At 43.6% G+C, this 19,981-nt stretch overlaps 1 protein-coding gene across 1 annotated transcript; it reads left to right on the top strand.

The window, feature by feature from the left end:
* Positions 1-830: 830 nt before the first annotated feature.
* On the top strand, positions 831-16,827 carry LOC131411494 (L-threonine 3-dehydrogenase, mitochondrial). The gene is made up of 9 exons (XM_058550404.1): positions 831-891; positions 9,457-9,659; positions 11,799-11,841; positions 12,514-12,584; positions 13,748-13,897; positions 13,996-14,168; positions 14,959-15,049; positions 15,456-15,725; positions 16,319-16,827. The coding sequence occupies exons 2-9, from the start codon at positions 9,473-9,475 to the stop codon at positions 16,456-16,458; spliced, it is 1,125 nt and encodes a 374-aa protein (XP_058406387.1). The 5' UTR covers positions 831-891; positions 9,457-9,472; the 3' UTR covers positions 16,459-16,827.
* The last annotated feature ends 3,154 nt before the right edge of the window (positions 16,828-19,981 follow it).

The following is a 19,981-nucleotide window of genomic DNA, read 5'->3' as shown; positions in this document are numbered from 1 at the left end:
TAGCAGCACCTTTTTGAATAACATTTCTCACCAGGCAAGGGAAACAAAAAAATAAACAAATTAGACTACATCAAACTAAAAAGCTTCTGCACAGCAAAGGAAACCATCAACAAAACGAAAAGACAACCTATCAATCAGGAGAAGATATTTGCAAATCATATATCTGATAAGGGGTTAATATCCAAATATATAAAGAACTCATACAAATCTGCCTTTCTAACAAGCTCCCAGGTGATGCTGACTCTGCTGCTCTGTGGCCTTGGAAGTCGCGAAGTGACTCGCTCAAGATCTCTGCATATTAGATCTCCTGACTCTCGGTTCGGGCTATTTCCTCAGACAATTTTTCCAGCTTTGTCTTCCGCGTCCCGCATTCTTCCCCACGTCCATTGCGGAGCCGCTAAACGCCAGCACGAGCCGGTTCTCTGGGGCTCCAGAGGGGCCGATTTCCGTTTAGTGGAAGGCCCTTGCAGAGCAGCCCCCACCCTGACAGTGCCCACGCGAAGATGGGCAGGCTGGCATCCGCTGCCGGAGACGCTGCGCGCGCGGGACTCTAGCGCGGCCCTCGCCGTCCCTTCATTCTCCACTCTGTCGGTCCCAGGCGGAGGCCGGCGTGAGGGGTGCGCGCGACCGGCAACGCGGCCCCGACCCGCGGGGAGAGGGTTGCCATGGCAACCGGCACCCGCCCCCTCCGGTGACCGGGCGATGACGCCGGGGCGGCCCTGGCCAAAGAAGGGGATTGGTGCGCCAAGGGGAGGGTTTGGGGCCCGAGAGAATAAAAGCGCCGCGCGTCCCGCCCGCAGCAGCTGCAGTTTCTGCACGCCGAGCTCCGACTCCGGACCACGTGCTCCTCCAGCTCCGCGCCGCAGCATCTCTGGGCCGCTGCGCCGGAAGGTCAGTGCGGAGGTGGCTGGACGCTCCCCCCGCGGCTGTCCAGGGGTGCTGAGCCCACTTTGGGAACGGAGGCCGACCTCGCGGGGCCTGCGGCGGGATCGGTGTAACCCAGAGGCGGTGCCGGGGACTCTGCGCTCTCGGGCGAGAGCGCGTGTCCCCAGTAGTCACCGCGGAGCTGGGAGGTCAGCGCGGGGACCGGAGGAGGGCCGGGGCGCTGCTGGGGTCGGCAGGACGCGACACCAGGCCCCTGTACTTTTCGGAAGGGCTCTGCCTGCTAGGGAGTAGGGACGGGCTCTGCTGTTCTCATAAAACCGGTTTATCCAGTCATCTCCCGCAGAGGTGGGACCCCACACTCTTTCCACAGGGAGTCAGGCAGAGGCCGGAGACCCGTGTGCGGCTCAAGTCCCCCGCGTCTCTTGGGTTCGCCCTCCCGGGCAGGTGTGCACGGGAGGAAGGGGACGTCCGCTCTGTAGAGCCAGACGTCCCTCTGAGACCCTCTGTAGCTCACGCTTAAAGCTCCAGGATCCCCCCCACCCCCATCCCCATCCCCATTCTGGCTTTTGGATCATCCCCACGTTAAGTCTAGACTTTCCCAGCTAATTGATGGAGTCTTTACATTGAGTAGTTTGCTAAGTGCTTTTCATAGATTGCTTTTATTAAATCCTCTCAGCAGTCTAATGTGGTGGTCCTCTCATTGCCCCTTTTCTAAGAATGAGAAAACTTGAGGTTTGGCAAGGTAGCGTACAGAGGCTCGCCCAGAGACGGAGTGGCCGTGTCTGGCCTTGAACCGCCGCCACCCCTCAGGCTGGTCCAGTGCTCTTCTCCTGGGGAGGGGCGAGGAAGAGGGGCCAGGAAGAGCTGCGCTGGAGGGGGCGGGGGGCGGGAAAGGTGCCCCCTGCGCGATCGCGAAGTGTTTCCTCTTTGTCCTCTGCCTTAGGTACCTGATCGTCTCTGTTTTCTTGAGGGAGAAGAGTAGGGGTGGTGGAGAAGGGTTTGAGACTCAACGGACCTGGTTTCCTCCCCCTTCTCTTGGTAGTTAGTATCTGCCTGACCTTGGGCAGGTCAATTCATGCTGCAAAATGGAGAAAAGATCCCAGCTTCGGGATTACTGTGAACATTAAATAAGAGTTCAGGAAAGCAGGTGCTTTGTCAACGCTCAGTGGTTAAGAGGCGCCTGATTTTTCCTTAGGTCATTACTATTAAGAGGACACATTTATTATTATTATTATTATTATTGTTATTATTTTTTTTGCTTGAGGAAGATTAGCCCTGAGCTGACATCTGTGCCAATCTTCCTCTATTTTGTATGTGGGATGCCTACATAGCATGGCTGGTGGAGTAGGTGCATACAGGGGACCCGAACCCATGAATCTGGGCCACCTAGGCGGAGCAGCGGAACTTGAACCACTCGGCCACGAGACTGGTCCCCCTATTATTATTTTTTAATGAACCGGAGGATTTAAAGCTGAGGCTGACTTGCAAATGTGTCTTGTAAGCTCTGTTGGTCCTTAAAGCAGAGTACAAGGTGGGAGAACCCAGGGGGACATGAAGGTGGGTGTGGTCGGCAGTGTCCTTGAGAAGTGGGAGAGGCGCTAGGGCTAGTTGTCCACAGGCAATGGCTGACCTTTTGTGAAAGCGGTTTCACTGAGTGCAGAGCAAAAAGCCCACTTTGCGGGGCAGGGAATGAAGGTTTGGGACAGTGGGAACACTCTGGAGACCCTGAGACTGAAGGAAAAATGAAGGCAGTAGGATAACAATAGGTTTCAGCCGGTCTATAAGCAGAGGGAAAACAACCATTCGGGCGTTCAGTGGGACCAGGGTTGTGGTTTGGGCAGAACTGGGGTTTAGTAGGCACCAAATTGAACTGACAGGTTTCTGGGGGCGCAATTGATCTCCACTGGGCAAATTTCCTAGCTCCTCAGCAATATATATATGCACAGACCATTTCTTGGGGCAGGATAGATATTTTATTTTAAATTCTGGTTTCAATCACATAACGTAAAATTTACCTTCTTAACCATTTTTGTGTGTAGTTCAGCAGTGTTAAGTATGTCCACAGTGTTGTGTAACAGATCTCTGGAACTTTTTCATCTTGCAAAACTGAAACTCTTTGCCTATTAATTAAACACTAATATGGCCTACTCTTTCTCCTACCCCTTGGCAACTACCTTTTTATTTCCTGTTTCTATGATTTTGAGTACTTTTAGATAACTTGTATAACTCATGAGTGGAATCATACCATGTATTTGGCTTTTGTGACTGGCTTATTTCACTTAGCATAATATCTTTGAAGTTCATCCATGTTATGTCATGTGACAGGATCTCCTTTTTCAAGGCGGAATAATAGTCCATTGTATGTTTATAGCATGTTTTCTTTATTCATCTGTTGGGGTCTGGATACTTTTAGCTTCATGCTTAATGTGTCTGAGACATTATTTCGTACACCCTTATTTACTATCTCCATGGCTGAGAATAGTTAGAGCTAGAAATTTGGGGAGATCAGAAGAAAGCAAGAACATTAAGGGAAATTGATGGTGTATCCTCAGGGAAAAGGCCTATTTTCTTGGTCTTCAATATTTCAAATTGGAATTTCTTTTAGTATTCCTGAAGTAGAATTATCTATCTTCAGAGCAATCACAATTGAATTAAGTTATTTTTCCCCAAGAAACTGAAGTAATTTTTTCTAAGAACAGAGGCATTCTGTTTTTCATGGTGTAGACAAAACTCGGACATTTCTTGGTTTCTCCTTCCTGTCCGCCTGTTCGACACGGTGTTCGGTGAGTACTGACACGCATCAGGCACTGCTAGGAACTGCTTAGCAGACCTCACAGCTTTGAGGGAGAGGCAGTCATGTTGTCTCCTGGTGCCTAAACCAACATGTCCAACCAAACCCCTTCCTCTTCTCACCTGACCTGCTGCTCCAGGAAGCCCATTCTTGCAGCAGCACAAGTTAGAGACCTCAGTATTATTCTCCTCCAGTCTTTCACCATCCCCCCCCCATCCAAACAATCACCAAAGCCAGCTGAGCTCTGAGTCTGTATCTCTATCACCCCCACCCACTTTGTGATGCTGCTGCTGTCTTAGAGCTCTGCTGTGGTTAACGCAGATAAGGTTCTGTGCCGGGAGGTGGGAGAGGTTATATATATAATAACCACCCTGGAGAGGCCTGGGTTGGGGAGGCGCTCCATTATTTATGGAGGAAAGTCTGTTGACCTGTTTCTTTGTCACCTCTTGTAGTTAAACAAGGGAGAAGAAAGTCTCTGGACTATCATCTGATCTTGAAGAAAGAGGGACTGAGAATCTTCTTTAATGGTTTCCCTGTATAAATTTAATAACTAGCTTGGCAAAGCAAGTTTTACTTTAGAACATCTGTTCTCAAAGTGTGATCTGGGGAACCCTGGGGTTCCCTGAGACCTTTCGTAGGATCCGTGAGGTCAAAACTATTTTTAAATAATACTAAGATAGTATTTGCCTTTTTCATTTTTTCTCTTACAAGTGTATGGTGGAGTTTTCCAGAGGCTACATGACTTGTGATGAGCTTTTCCTCTGATGGCTAATAAATATGTGCTTGTGTATTCTTGTGTTTCTAGAATCTTCTAAGGATAGTAGGCTTAGAGTATAAATATGTGCATTTTCTGAGATGAACTCAGTTTGTTCTTTGTACTCCTACTGTGCACTTACTAGCTACCTTCTGTTATATCTTTTATCATCTCTGTGACCTCATTTTCTTTTAATAAGTAATTACTTTGCAATCTCAAAATTGTCCTTGTGCCTTTATGGAAAAACAACAAAAAGTAAGTATACTTTGTAGTCTTGATTTGAAAAATTTTCTAAATTTTTAAGTAGTATAAAAATTCTTTCAAATTTAATATTTTATTCTAAAATAAAAGGATATTAATTTATATATTTTTTATATTTAAGGATAGACTATTGTTTTAAAAGGGGCATATTAGAAGTCTTGATTTTTCTACTCAGAGCTACACCATACATGTTTATAAATGCTAAAAAAATGAAAGACATATCAGAGTTCCCTGACTCGTGGAAATGTTAAAAAAGAAACAACATGCTCCAAATGGAATCACTTGGGCTAAGCCCTATGTCAGGGCACCTAACCCAATTGCCTTTTTAGCCTCTGGCAGGAACGTGACCTTTAACCAGTCAATCTGGAATTACCTGCTCAGCACCACAGGGGTAATCTGCCTGATAGACCATCACCTTTCCCCAAAGGAAGGTGACCTTGTCCGAAACAATCCACTCTTTGATAGAAACTTCCATTTTTTCTCCCCTTTCTGCGTATAAAAGCCTTCCATTTTGTACCACTCCTCGGAGCTCCTTTCTATTTGCTAGATGGGATGCTGCCCCCATCATGAATCATTGAATAAAGCCAATTAGATCTTCAAATTTACTCAGTTGAATTTTGTTTTTTAGCAGAAGGGAGGAATTTACTCCAGAGAAATGGGCAAAACTAAATAAGACAAAAAAATATGAAAGCTTTCCTCAGTTTTAACAGATATTAGAAATTTGCCTTATGTGCCTTATGTCACAGAAGTTTTTTGAATAATATTATGGTGCCAGTAGCATTATTCTGAGACCAACCATTCAGAGTCATTTAAGAAAAATGAATTGAATGGCTTAAATAAAGGTATGATGAACTCTTTAAAAGCCAAAAATTATTTGTTACAGAGTTCCAAACTAGGAATAAAAAAGCTACTGAAGCATCTAACAGGGGAAGTTATCAGATTGCAGTGGCTGGAGAAACACACAATAGAGCTTGTTTGGATGAAAAAACATTGAAAGAAATCATAGCACTGCTGCTTTCTAATAATACAGAAACTTGTCAAATTAAAGATTTAGCTGCAAACATGAAGACTGAGTTAGTATCTTAGCAGTAGAAGTGTACTTTTGCCTTACAAATGGAAGAATTTGTGGTCAGGGTGGGATTCAGCATTTTGTTTGTATTCATCTGATATGAGCACCAAACCAGTCATCAAAGAATATCTTTTTAGTGAGTGCTTGGCAGCAAACACAAGTATTGCCAAAGTATTCAGTGTAGAATAACTTTTTTGAATTTCTTGGTTTATTCTGGAACAACTGTGTAAATTTGCACTGATGGTGCAAAAGCAATGAAGAAAAAATTGGCAGCTTTACTTAAGGGTTAAATCTTAACCCTTGAGGACATATCTTTTTAGTACGCCATGTGGTGAATGGATGCACTTTTTCCGTAGTTTAGTATGATGGCTGTCTTAAGGTAAAGTGTTTGTGTGATTGAATTGTGAGCTGAACTGGCCACTTTTTGTCATAGACAACCATTTTTGCTTTGAAGAATGATAGACAAACTATGGTTATTCATACTTGGATAATCAGAACACATTTTCTAAAAAATGAACCAGGTGAATCTGTCACTTCAAGGAACAACCAATGGTATTTATTGCCAATTAACTTGTATCCACCACCGTGAGCTTGATAGCTTCCCAATACTTAGGAATTTTCTGATGAGATCAGTGGTAATATTAACCAGAATGACTTTTTGATATTGTATAGTGAAATGTGTTAACATTTTGAAGCTTTGCATGACTCACTGAACCAATATTTTTCAGAAGACCAACACATGAAATTATAAAACCATACAGGGGTAAAAGACCAGTGGGTTTTGATGTAACAGGGTCTGAAAGGTTCATTGATAGGCTGCAGATTCTACATTGCAGCTCACCTTTTAGAAACTAGTGTTGAGTTTTGGATATCAAAAATGAGTATCCAGAATTATCTGAAAAGGCTTTTAAAATACTGCTCCCTTTTCCCACTACTTCGCTGTGTGTCTGGATTTTCTTCATATACTTCAATCAGAGCAACAGATTGAGTGCAAAAGCAGATGTGAGAATCCAGCTGTTTTCTATGAAGGCAGACATCAAAAAGATGTGCACAATGTAAAACAGTGGCACTCCTCACTGCATTTTTTTGTTTTGTTTTGGAAAACATAGTTATTTTCATAAAAATGTTTCTGTTAACGTGTTTATTGGTTTTAAGTGAATTAATTGCTAAACATTTCTTAGTTTTGACTTCTAATACAGCAAACGTTGTTAGATATAACCCACCTACACAAAAGCTTTTGTAGTCCTCAATTTTTAAGAGTGTAAAGGAGTCCTGAGACCAGAAAACTTGAGAACTGCTGCCTTTCGAGTATTAAATTGAACTTGGCAGTAGCAAGGTGATCATCTTGACTTGGAAAAGCTACATGCTGTAGATGGCTGGAGGTTTTGGTTTGTTTTTAATGTCCGTGCATTGTTAAAGCAATCTCGTAACACAATAGTCCTGCTTGGTGGTTAAGAACTGGGTCCGTGGTTAAACTTGATAGTGCATTAAAGCACTCACCGGCTTGTGGCATATAGAGAGCGTCAAATGTTAGCTATTAATGGTAGTGACATAAGAAAAACCAGCTCAATTATGAATTGTCCACATTGTTAAACTAAAATGCTTTATATTCAATTAAGAATTTGTGTCTCCTTTGTGTTTTCCCCTTTTGGGGAAAGAAAAGATGAATAGAGCTGTATCTGTTTCATATCATCAGGGTTTGGCTTTTCCCTGACTCCAGTCTCATCAATCTTGAACAGAAAAAATTTTTTTTCAACTCTGGCCATCCATTATTTTTCTTTTGGGAATAGAGAATTATCTTTGAGTTTCAAATATTCTGGTAAGTCTAGCTGCATCTTGGCTTCCTCACCATCCCTCTGAACTTGCTGAAATAAATGACTTTAAGAATCAGAGTTCTTACCTGGTCTTGGGTGTCAACAATGATGGCAAGGATGATTTCCTCAAAGGTCCTCTGAAGGATGCCTGAAGACAAGCTCAGACCTTCCCTGTAACATGGCCCACCCTGGATGCCCCCTTCCAATCCTGACCTGAAGCCTGAAGCCAGGGATGCATCAGCCAAAGGTTCTCTTCTGCTTGTTTGGAGAAGTTAGCTGGGATGAAGGGCCTTAGGAGCTTTGTGGGGCTGTGTCTGATGCTGGGGGCCTCGTGGGCCAAGCCACTGACCCGACAGAAGCCACTGGGGCTCCACTCGCCTTATTTCAGTGTCCTAAAGAACAAAACTGCCACGGCTCGTAAAAGAGTGTTAAAGCATATGTTTTCAGAAAATTGTATTTTCCTTAATCTGGACTTTAAGGATGATAGGAAAGTTCCTGGTACCTCTAGCGTTTTATTTATTTATTTTTAAATTTTTTTTATTTATTTTCCCCCAAAGCCCCAGTAGATAGTTGCATGTCACAGCTTCTTGTGAAGCACAACATCCTTCTAGTTGCTGCATGTGGGACGCGGCCTCAGCATGGCCGGAGAAGCGGTGCGTCGGTGCGCGCTCGGGATCTGAACCCGGGCCGCCAGCAGCAGAGCGCGTGCGCTTAACCGCTAAGCCATGGGGCCGGCCCATCTGGCGTTTTAATTTAAATGACTATTTTCTTATTCAAGGCACTGAGCTGAGTATGGCGGCAGGTGAAGTTTAGATCTTAAACTGGAAATGTCTTCAACTGTGGTTTACCCTTTCTCCTTTTATCATGCAAAATATAAGATGGTTGAAATCTGGTTATCTCTTTGTGAGCAAGTGGGGCACCAGTCAGCTCTGAAGGTTCATCTACCAGTTCTGTTGGAAATCTAACAACTGACGGAGGTGGAGGCCACAGGCTGTGTGCAGAGTCAATAGGCCTGACTTTTGACGGTAGGAAGTTTGCTGTTAGAACCAGCAGAGCAAGCTATGTGGCTCTGATTTACTCTTGTGACAGAGTGCCAGGTCTTGGGGACAGAGTGGGGAAAATGGAGGCCCTGCATGTGTGTCCAGTCTCAAGCCGTATGTGATTGGACCATTTGACCTCTTGAGGCCAGAACTGATTTCATGGTCAGTCAGCGGTAAGGCTGATGAGGACGAGGAGCGAGACTAAAATAAAATATACCTGATCTGGGAAGACAGGAGAAAATGGCTTTTCTAAAAGATCCTTGCTAAAGAGATGGCAATAAAACAGAAATTAGTCACAGCTGACTAACTATTGCTGGGGGCCTTTTTATCCTAACCTGCTTCTCTAGTCTGGTTCATTCTCAAGAGAAGATCTGAGTGTCAACACAAGATTTACAGGGCACTATGTTATTTAATCTGGGACCTATTTGTGCCCTCCGATGGTGTGTGGACAGATTGATAACAGCTGTAAAGATGTGAAGCCTTCGCGAGGATCCATTGATGTGGTGTTTCTGGCTCTATACGCAGTAACCTTCACTGTGACATTAGATCCCGGTTGGTGTCAGCATTGTGTGAATCCAATTCTAGATCTCCGTCCCACCTTTGGTCGCCTGCAGTTTGCGTGAGCGCCGTTGATCCCCTCTCCCAGGGCCCGGCCCACCGGAGCCTCTTGACTGGCTTCCTGTCGGCGCACTCAGCAGTCTCTAGTTCAGTTCATGAATCCAAAACATGGCTTTGCTCCTGCACTAACAATCTTAGTGTTACTTTTGGTTATAGAGTTTATGTTTTGAGGGCTTGGGAGACTGAACGATGACATAATGAACTCTGCTCCTTTCTCATTACAGGGAATTTGAGGGGAAAATGCCGGTCGTTAGGATGCTGCAGCACCTCGTGGGCCAGATGCTGCTGCAGGGCCCGGCCTGTGGCTGCCGCACGTCTGCCCTGCCCGCCCGGTTTCCGGGCACCTCGCGTTGGCACATTCCGGCAGATGCCAACTTCCACTCGGCCTCTCTCTCTGAAACAGACCAGCCACGCGTCTTAATTACAGGTTGGGTTTTTTTTTCTTTTTTCCATGTTTGCGGCTTGATTATTTTCTCCTCTGTGCAGCTTCTGTGTGGCTGTGTTTTTTGGAATGTCTAGCATGCCACCAGCTAACATTTATTAATCAGAAGCTACCTTTTCTGCTATTGGCTTCCTCCAGAATATTGCAAGTCTCAAATCCTTATTTCGTCACTGTTGCTAGCACTTGGTTTCCCTGACATAATTTTTTTTTGAGGAAGATCGGCCCTGAGCTAACACCTGCCAATCTCCTCTTTTTGCTGAGGAAGACTGGCCGTTGGCTAACATCCATGCCCATCTTCCTCCACTTTATATGGGATGCTGCCACAGCATGGCTTGACAAGCGGTGCGTCGGTGCGCGCCCGGGATCTGAACCTGTGAACCCGGGGCAGCTGCAGCGGAGCGTACGCACTTAACCGTTTGCACCCGGGGGCTGGCCCCGCCTGACATAATTTTTTATCATCTGAAGGGAGGACCTGGGAACCTGGGGTCCAAAAAGCTGTGGTGGAACTCAGTTCTCCTTGCCTGTTAGGATCGACTGGGGAGCAAAGGCTCATGGAGAGGGAGTGTGCAGGGACTAGAGCGTGGATTCCGGAATCAGGCGCATCTTTTCTTGGCCAAACTCCTCAGCCTAAACTCAGTGTCATTCATCCCAAGCAGTTACTGCACGTTTGTGTGTTGGAGACAGGGGAGATAAGTTAGGGCCTCTCCCGAGGGACTCAGCACTATCATCTTGTGTGGCTATCGATCTCATCGTCCCCAGACTTGCTTCCTCATCCTCCTCACTTTGTGTACACCCAACACCTGATTCTGTACCCTCCTCACACCAAACTTCTCTGTTCCTCCGCGAGTACTTCCAGCCAACCCAAGCCACCTCTGATTTGATTGACATGTTTTATGTACTTCTTCTTGCCAGGTTTTCTTCTCTTGGCTTCCTGTCATTATCCTTATTCCGTTCTCACAGTTTGTGTGTGTGTATGTTTCATTCATTGCCTCCTTCTCTTCGCCCCCTGGAAATGGGTTTCAGGTGTAAAGAGTGCAGTTCCCCACTGCACTTTGCTCCCTGATCACCCAGCTTGTTGTCTGTGTGTGGTTTTATTCCCTCCTACCTCCAATCATGAAGCATCTTCCAGGACCCGATGTTAGTATCTCAGTGGGCCTGGTTTTAGTCCCATGTTAACAAATGCTTACAGGAAATCTCACTTTCTGTATCTTCCTGCCTCATTAATTTCTCCCAAATGAAATTTGTGGTGGTATTCCCCAAAGTGTGCTCTCAACCTCGCAGCTTTCTGATTTCTATCAATGGCATTTTTAGGCCTCCAAATTAGGAAGCTCTAATATTCATTTAAAATTTTCTTTTTGTTTTTTTGTGAGGAAGATCAGCCCTGAGCTAACATCCGATGCCAATCCTCCTCTTTTTGCTGAGGAATATTGGCCCTGGGCTAACATCTGTGCCCATCTTCCTCTACTTTATATGGGATGCCGCCACAGCATGGCTTGACAAGCGGTGCGTTGGTGCACCGGGGATCCAAACCCAAGAACCCCGGGCCACTGAAGCGGAGCGTGTGCACTTAACTGCTACGCCACCGGCCAGCACCCATTTTAAATTTTCTTAGTGGCTCCTTACCGATTTAGTTATCTGCCCTTTTCTCAGGTGGCTTCTCGGTTTATCCCTCCTCTTTGTCCTTTCATATCCCATTCCAGTTCTAATGGAGGATGGGGTTCTGGATAATCCCACCAGAGGTTGATAGCAAACTATTATATTTGGCTTCGAGTGTTTCGGCACCCAAGGCGGACGAGCCTCAGAGCCCATCATGTAACGAAGGCAAAGCTGGGAGTGAACTCCTGGCCCAAGGAGCTAGGAGGTTGTCTGGGTTTCTTGTGATTTTTCTCTTCCTCCACCCTTGTGTCCTCTTAGCCACTCAGTGCTGGAGAGAGCTCTGTCTCTGGAATTAGTGTTACCCGTGTTGATCGCGGTCCTTGCTTGGAGCAGGTAATTCAGTTCTAGCAGGGCAACTTGGGGCTTTACCTCATTAGCTAAGATTGTCAATATAGTCTTATTACATTCTGGGAAGAATTGAATTGATTAGATTTGGATTGAAGTTTCACTTTTTTCTTCTTCATCTAGGGGGTCTTGGCCAGCTTGGAGTGGGGCTTGCTAACTTTTTAAGGTAAGAGCCCTAAAAGTTGAAATTTAAAATCTGAATTCTTCAGAATGTGAAGCTTGTCTTTGGTACCATTTAACCATTTAATCTTTCCTCTCCCCTCTTGCCCCTTACTATTTTTAAGATATATCTAAATGGCTGTTTAGAATACGTTTCATTTGCCTCTTAATATCATAGACATTTGTTGCAGGTCCTCAGCAACGTCTCCCACACTGGTCCTTTCCCCTCTCTTTTTGCTAAGTTAGGCAAAATAAGACGTCACTCCACACAAATCACTTGATTTTTCAGATGTTTGGGGGCAAAGGGAAGTGCATGTAGAAACTGAAAAGGAACAGTGTGGGATTTGGAGAGAGTGGGATAAAAGGATAAGAAGAGAGGAGAGAAGAATGAGAAGGGAAAGATAGGAACTTAGGGGTACTGGGAAGAAATTGGTGACAAATATAGGGATGATAATGAAGTGAGAGTAGAAACGGAAGATGGGGCCATGAGTAGGGAGAGGGAGGCCTGAGTATGGCCAGAACTGAAGGTGTGTGTGTTTGGGAAGAAGAGGGAGGAAAGATGTGCAAAAGAGGGATTTGGAGGCTGACAGGAGATTACAGTTTGTATTTGAAAGAGGGTTTTCATAGGACCAGTTATATCCTAGATGTACCAACTCGGGTATTTTGATTTTCCCTTTAGGAAACGATTTGGGAAGGACAATGTGATTTTGTCTGACATAAGGAAACCCCCCGATCACATCTTTCATAGTGGTAAGAGATCAATACACCTTCTTTTATCTTTAATTTTCAAAGGGTAGTTGGAGAGGCAGCTCATGGAATCAGTGTGTGCGACAGCTCCTAACCAGGCTTGTGAATTAAAGAAAGGAGTTATTGAGGCACAGTTGTGTCTCTTAAAAATATTTCATATTTTTGTCTTCAGTAGTTCTGTAAAATGTCTACAGTAATGCTGCTGTTTGTTCAAATGTCACAAGAACAGGCGAGTTCTTCTGAACTTGAAGTCAAGTTTTGGAATAATATCTTTGGATGTTATTTGGAGTGGTATCTTTGAAATAAAAGCTTCAATTCCTGTCTTTTTGAGTTTTTAGTTAACTTGGCTTACTACAAACAAAAATCAAGTTCTGGAAGAGGAAAATTTACTTTAAAAATTTGGAGAAATCCTCATATTTCAACCTAGGCTCGCTCGTAAACTACTGCGCACACACACACAAATCTCAGACTCCTCTAGTCGAGTTTTCTACTACCTCAAAAATGTTTCTGTAATGTCTCCTCGTCCTTTTTGCTTCAGTGTTAGCCTTTTGCTGCTCACCATGGGGAAGAGCAGTAATGACTGTAAGAGGAGAAAACTGGCACTGAGCGAAATCGACTCTACCTCTAGCCTAAGCGGGTGCGATGAACTCATACTTTGTGGTTCTTCTATACCAAGCTGTGTGGCTTTTTAAAAACCCATCTCTCTATTCCTTTTAAAATATGCAACTTTAAAGCAGAGCGAAATCACTAGGTGCACGTAGGGACATTAACAGCGTCGACTCGAGCCAGCTGCCTGGTTGTGACCCCAGTTCTTCCACTTATTCTCTGTTTGATCCTGGCAGGTTACTTAACCTCTCTGTGCCTCAGTTTCCTTATCAGTAAAATATGTCTGCCTCCAAGGCTGTATGAGAGCTAAATATACAGAAAGCCCTTAGGACAGTGCCTGGCATGTGTAAGTCCTGTACAAGCATTAGCTCTTATTAACTGTGGGGTGGTTGGGGTTTCTTCTTCTTCCATAAGAAGAATGCTGCCTAGTGTCCACGGGGTTTAGTTACCAGGTTGATACTAATGGAATTCACCAGTCAGTGGGGGAGAGGGGGAAAGGTCCTTTTAGCTTTTCAGACCCCAACCTTTTCAATTCTGTGGTTTCACTGTGTTCCCTGCAGGCCCGTGTATTTATTCCGACATTCTGGATTACAAGAATCTCCGGGAGATCGTGGTAAACAACCGCATCACCTGGCTGTTTCATTACAGCGCTTTGCTCAGTGCGGTTGGAGAAGCCAACGTATCTTTGGCAAAAGCCGTAAATATCACTGGTAGGTCCCTGGATCTTGCTGAGAATGATCTGTTTGCCTATTTTTCCAGCTCTTTGGTAAGAGATTTTTCAGATTGTGATGACGTCTGTTTGTTTCAGGATTGCACAATATTCTAGACGTTGCCGCAGAACACAGTTTGCGACTGTTTGTGCCCAGCACGATCGGAGCCTTTGGACCTACTTCTCCCCGGAACCCAACCCCTGATCTTTGCATTCAGAGACCCAGGACTATCTACGGGGTGTCCAAGGTCCACGCAGAGCTAATGGGAGAGGTAAGCATTACTTGGCAAGCTGACTCAGTGTTTCTTTTTCTGTTCTTGCTGATTCATCCTAGGAGGGGACTTTCCCCTTCCCCTCATCCCAGCCCCAGAAATGCTCATCAACTGCTTGTGTTCGCCCAGGGGCAGGTACCAGTAGCTCTAGAAGAACTCCTCAGCCATATAACGCTCAGCACTCCTAGAGGCCCCTCAAATGGCACCCCCTCCTTCGTTTGCTTCTCATCTTTTGTACTGCACCATTCTTTTGCATTCCCAATAGTGGTAGTTATTGGAGGGAATTTTAAAACTTTGTGTTATGGAAAACTTAAAACATCTTTTTGCTTTTATTTTTTTTTACATTCTTTGTCTTTATAACTCGATAGCAAATTTTAGCTGGTGTCTGATCCTTCCAGCTGGTACATCGCAGTCGTTGCTCTCTTGTCTCCCTCCATCCTCCCCGGTACTGTCTCCAGTGCTGCATTGCAGGAACATGCTTGTGGAGAATTGTTTAGGACAGTGAGCAGTGCAGTGACTCTCTTCCAAAGAAAGGTTGGAAATCCTACTGTAGGCTGATTATTTACCATGTTGATGTATCACCAGAATGATGATTCTTTGAAGATAAAAACTTAAGGATTATTTATTTAAGAAAAATGAGTGACTCTTAGAAATTCTTGCCTCTTCATTTCCTTTAGGAGTATTTTAATTTAACTGCATGGAATGATAGCTCAGAAAAAGGCTGTTATTTCTTTGCATTGCTCCATCTGATTTAAAGGATTCTTTTTAAAGTAAGTTTTCTTTTTCATAGTATTATTATTACCGGTATGGGTTAGATTTCCGATGCCTAAGGTATCCTGGAATCATTTCAGCTGACTCGCAGCCTGGAGGAGGAACAACTGGTAAGCGTTGTTTCTGAACACCCAAGCAGATAGGGGGCTCCAGCTTCTCCTATTAAGCCAGACAGTAAAGAGATTTTCAAAATGTAAAGCACACCATTCTTCTCACTAAATTTTCTTTTGTTTGGAAAATATGTTCTTTTTCATATAAAATATCGTACATACAAATATGTGATGGGTTTATTATTATCATCTTAAAATGTAGTAATATTTTTTTAAATTCTCAGTTAATTTCTGATATAGTAAATATTGACACAAGTCACATTAGTAAAACCTCTTTGGGGGTCCTCAGTGTTTTTTAAGAGCATGAGGAGTTTCTGACACTTGAGACATTTGAGAACCACTGCCTTCATCCAAGAGGCTCGTTCATCATTTTGTGATAAGACTCACGGACAGGATTCTCTTTCAGATTATGCAGTCCAGATTTTCCATGATGCTGTAAAGAATGGCAAATTTGAGTGCAATCTGAAACCCAGCACGAGGCTTCCAATGATGTATATTGATGACTGCCTCAGGGCCACCCTGGAAGTCATGGAGGCCCCAGCAGAGTCCCTCTCCATGAGGACCTACAACATCAGTGCCATGAGCTTCACCCCAGAGGAACTGGCCCAGGAGGTTCTCAAGCACATACCAGAATTCCAGATCACATACAACGTGGATTCTGTTCGACAGGCCATAGGTTGGTACATCATTGCAAATCCCCTCAAAACCAAAATTAAGCTTCAGTCTGCACTGTGAGTCTCTTGAAGACCTAAACCATGGAAGATACGGAGAGCACAGCACCTTCCCGAAGGTCCTGATACATTCTGGGAAAGGAGCTGTTGTTGAGCCAAAGCCAGCAGAGGCTGCAATTTTGGGAAATGATACCTAAAGTGGATGGAATAGTTCCATTTCAAATAAACAGTTGTCAGCATTTCACCATTTTACAGTTTAACATAAAACAAACAGAGTATGAAAACAGGGTTTTCAAATGCTGTGACTGTGCCCTTCTGTTGCTCTGAGTACAAGATTCCTACCTTACAAGTTTGCGTGAGATTTTAATAGTATGTGACAATTCAGAGTGCTTGATGGTAGACACGTAATAGTCTTCCAATCTAAGAGGGTGACTATGTGTGTGAATAATAGCTACTCTGGTCTGCTCAAAGGGGGAATTCCAAAGAAGGAATTTGTTTTGTGGTACCTCGTATGATAGACCTGATATACAATGTTCTAGACCTTTTTGCAGATCTAGAGCCTGAATAACTTAAGCTACTCTTCTATATCTTTTCCTAGCGGATAGTTGGCCAGTGAGCCTTGATGACAGCAATGCTCGGAAGGACTGGGGATGGAAACATGATTTTGATCTTCCAGAGCTGGTGACGACAATGTTGAACTTCCATGGTTCTGATACCAGAGTTGCCCAAGCAAACTGAAGGAACCAGAGGAAGAGCTCGTGTATCCTGGGCAGCTGTCAAGGGAAAACCATAACGACCCCAAGGTTATATACCCCGAGGAATCTCAATTATCTGGTGTCGAAGGACTAACTGGACTAAATTTTCGCAGCTCATATTGAACTGCCACGTGGAGAATTGAGTTTGCTTTAGCATTTTCAAAATGCTGTAGGTCTGGTGGTAGGACTTCTAAATTTTTGCTGTTTGCCTAAACTTGTCTAAACACATACATCACAGAATGAAGACTTAAATCATAATAGTTTTCATTTTCTTAATTAAGATGAAGTGACCATTTCTGGGAAGGTGGAAGTATGTGACGTTTATATTTAATTAAAGTTAATTTAAATATCACTCCTAAGATTCCATTATTCTCTTGACTAGAGACCAAAGATTACATTTTGAAGACTATCAAAGGTGATCTCCTAATTTAAAAATATTCTTTACTATTTCATCAGAAATAGTAAAGATCATGAACATCATGATCATAATGTTCAAGAGTTTTTAACACTTCTTCAAAAATGATCACTTCTAATTTTTCTGTAAGAAGATATATCTGTAGGAAATTAGGAATGTCCGAGATGATCTAATAGTAAAGATAGCATCTCTCTTATTTTGATTGGCTTCCTGTTAGTGAGCTTGTCAGTCTCCCAGAGGAGCTTGTCTAAATATCCAGGTTTCTGGGCTCCACCCCTTCAGGTTGGCACATGGGGATGGGAATCTCAAGGTGCCCCTGCTTATTCTACGCCAGCCAGGGCCCGCTAGTTTAGACGAGTTCCAAATACTGTTTTCTAAAGAGAAGTTTCTTGTTATGGCTTTTTTTTTTTTTGGTCAGGAAGATTAGCCCTGAGCTAACATCCATTGCCAATCCTCCTCTTTTTGCTAAGGAAGATTGGCCCTGGTCTAACATCCATGCCCACCTTCCTCTACTTTATATGGGATGCTACCACAGCATGGCGTGACAAGCTGTGCATTGGTCTCTGCCCAGGAGCCTAACCTGTGAACCCCCAGGCTGCCGAAGTGGAGTGCATGAACTTAACCACTACACCGCTGGGCCGGCCCCTGTTGGGGCTTTTTTTATACACTCTTAGATTGAGCCCTCAGAAGAGCTACTCCAAACCATCTGAAGCAATTACTGCATAAATATATACAGAGTCACTTTTTCCCTGCTGCCTCAGGAGGTGCTGCATGTAACATCATTAGAAAGTGAGACTCTGCAGAGTCATCATGGGTATATTGGACAACAGCTGTCAAGGATTAAAATGCATTTATTTTATATACTTAATGACAATGTTATATATTTGGAATTTTTAACTGCTAGGTAGAAATGTGAATTTTTTGAAGACATAACTGGATTTAAAATCTATTTACCTTTTAATTAGAGAACTTTTAGGTAATTGAATTGTTTAATAGTTATGTGGATATTATTTTTTTCCCCACTTAGTAGAATTAAGCTTACATTTGTACATTTTCTTTTCTGGTTTTTTTTGGTGAGGAAGATGGGCCCTGAGCTAATATCTGTTGCCAATCTTCCTCTTTCTTTGCTTGAGGAAGATTGTCGCTGAGCTAACATCTGTGCCAGTCTTCCTCCACCTTGCATGTGGGACGCCCGTCACAGCATGACTTGATGAGCAGTGTGTAGGGCTGTGCCCGGGATCTGAACCCACGAACCCCGGGTGGCTGAAGTGGATACTTAACCCACTTAATTTAACCACTAAGCCATACTTAACCACTATGCCATCGGACCGGCCCCAGTACGTTTTATTTTCTAGAACCAAACAGCTAGTAATGAGGTGCTTTTTTTTTTTAACAACTTTACTGACATATATTTCACTTAGTGTAAAATTCACTCATTTAAAGTTTATATTTCAGTGATTTCTCAGTATATTCACAGAGTTGTACAGCCATCACTATAATCTAATTTTAGGCCATTTCAACATCTCACAAAGAAACCACACATTAGCCCTCCCCACCCTAGGCAACCACTTGTCTACTTTCTGTGTCTATGGATTTACCTATTCTGGACATTTCACATAAGTGGAATCATACAATCTGTGGTCTTCTGTGAGTGGCTTCCTTAATTTAGCATAATGTTTTGGAGGATCATCCATGTCCCAGCGTGTATCAGTACTTCATTCATTTCACCATTAATTAGTATTCTATTTAGGGATATAACACATTTTGTTTCTCCATTCATCAGTTGAGGGACATTTAGGTTGTTTACACTTTGTAGTTATTATGAATAATGCTGTTATGAATATTTGTGTAGATAATTGGGTTTTGAAGCTCATTTGTTTCTTATTTTTCACAGTTTGAAAAACAGTTCTTAAGTCCTCTTAATTTATTCTCAGTTATCTTAAAGGAACAGAAAATAATTCTCTCCTTCACTGGGAAGGGAAGACGAAACTGACTTGAGTAACCCTTTGTCCCTTAGACCCTAGTCTTCCAGCATTTCCACAAGGTTTCTTGGATGACCTTGTAATGGGGGCCCTTTGGAGGGATTTGTTCTAGAATAGCTTCCTTTAATGTTTCTAAATCTGTAAATGCACCTCCAGGAGAACCTCAAGGAAGCATAAAAGAACAATGAAAGCTTCAGATTGCACAGATGATTCTTATGCACTGGCATCTTCGCACTCTAATTAAGGCTAAATTTGGAGTCACCCTTTCCATCTAAACACTCAGTATCTGGTGCACATCTTGGGATCCCAGGAGATGACTCAAATGTGTTACTATAAAAAGCTTTTCTGGGCTGGCCCCTCGGCTTAGCGGTTAAGTGCGCATGCTCCGCTACTGGCGGCCTGGGTTCGGATCCCAGGCGCGCACCAACGCACCGCTTCTCCGGCCATGCTGAGGCTGTGTCCCACATACAGCAACTAGAAGGGTGTGCAACTATGACATACAACTATCTACTGGGGCTTTGGGGGAAAAAAGAGGAAGATTGGCAATAGATGTTAGCTCAGAGCGGGTCTTCCTCAGCAAAAAGAGGAGGATTAGCACGGATGTTAGCTCAGGCTGATCCTCCTCACAAAAAAAAAAAAAAAGCTTTTCTTTCTGTGAGGAGAAAGGGTTTTTTATGGTTCATTAGGAAATGATAGGAAAGCTGCTTAGAAGGGGAAAGTGTGGGTTTAACCACAAAAGTAGTGTTTTTATTTTAAATAAAAAGATTACAAACGTTGACTTTGCTCTGATGTTTTTCACCTTGAGGATTTCCAAGACTACAGTGTGGTTATTAGTTCTGCTAACGTGTTTCTGTGTGGCATTGCCATGCTGTGCCTTTGTGTCCCTTCACATACAGCACAGCCTAATGGCTGCCATCAAGGTACACTGTTTAAAATTGAGAAACAGGCTCTGGGCAATGAAGATTTTGTGCTGCTTTGGACACTTACTGTAGAAGGAGGTGAATGCTGACAGTATTTTTCACCTCGAATAGACCAGATCGCCAATTTGTTATTGTATCATATGGTAAGAGCATGAGTGTTTTCAAAAAAAAATTTAAAATTTTTTTATT

Source organism: Diceros bicornis, chromosome 11 (genome assembly GCF_020826845.1).
Source record: "Diceros bicornis minor isolate mBicDic1 chromosome 11, mDicBic1.mat.cur, whole genome shotgun sequence".
NCBI lineage: Eukaryota > Metazoa > Chordata > Mammalia > Perissodactyla > Rhinocerotidae > Diceros > Diceros bicornis.
The sequence above is the reverse complement of the archived record's forward strand: the minus strand, read 5'-3'. Positions and strand labels throughout refer to the sequence as shown.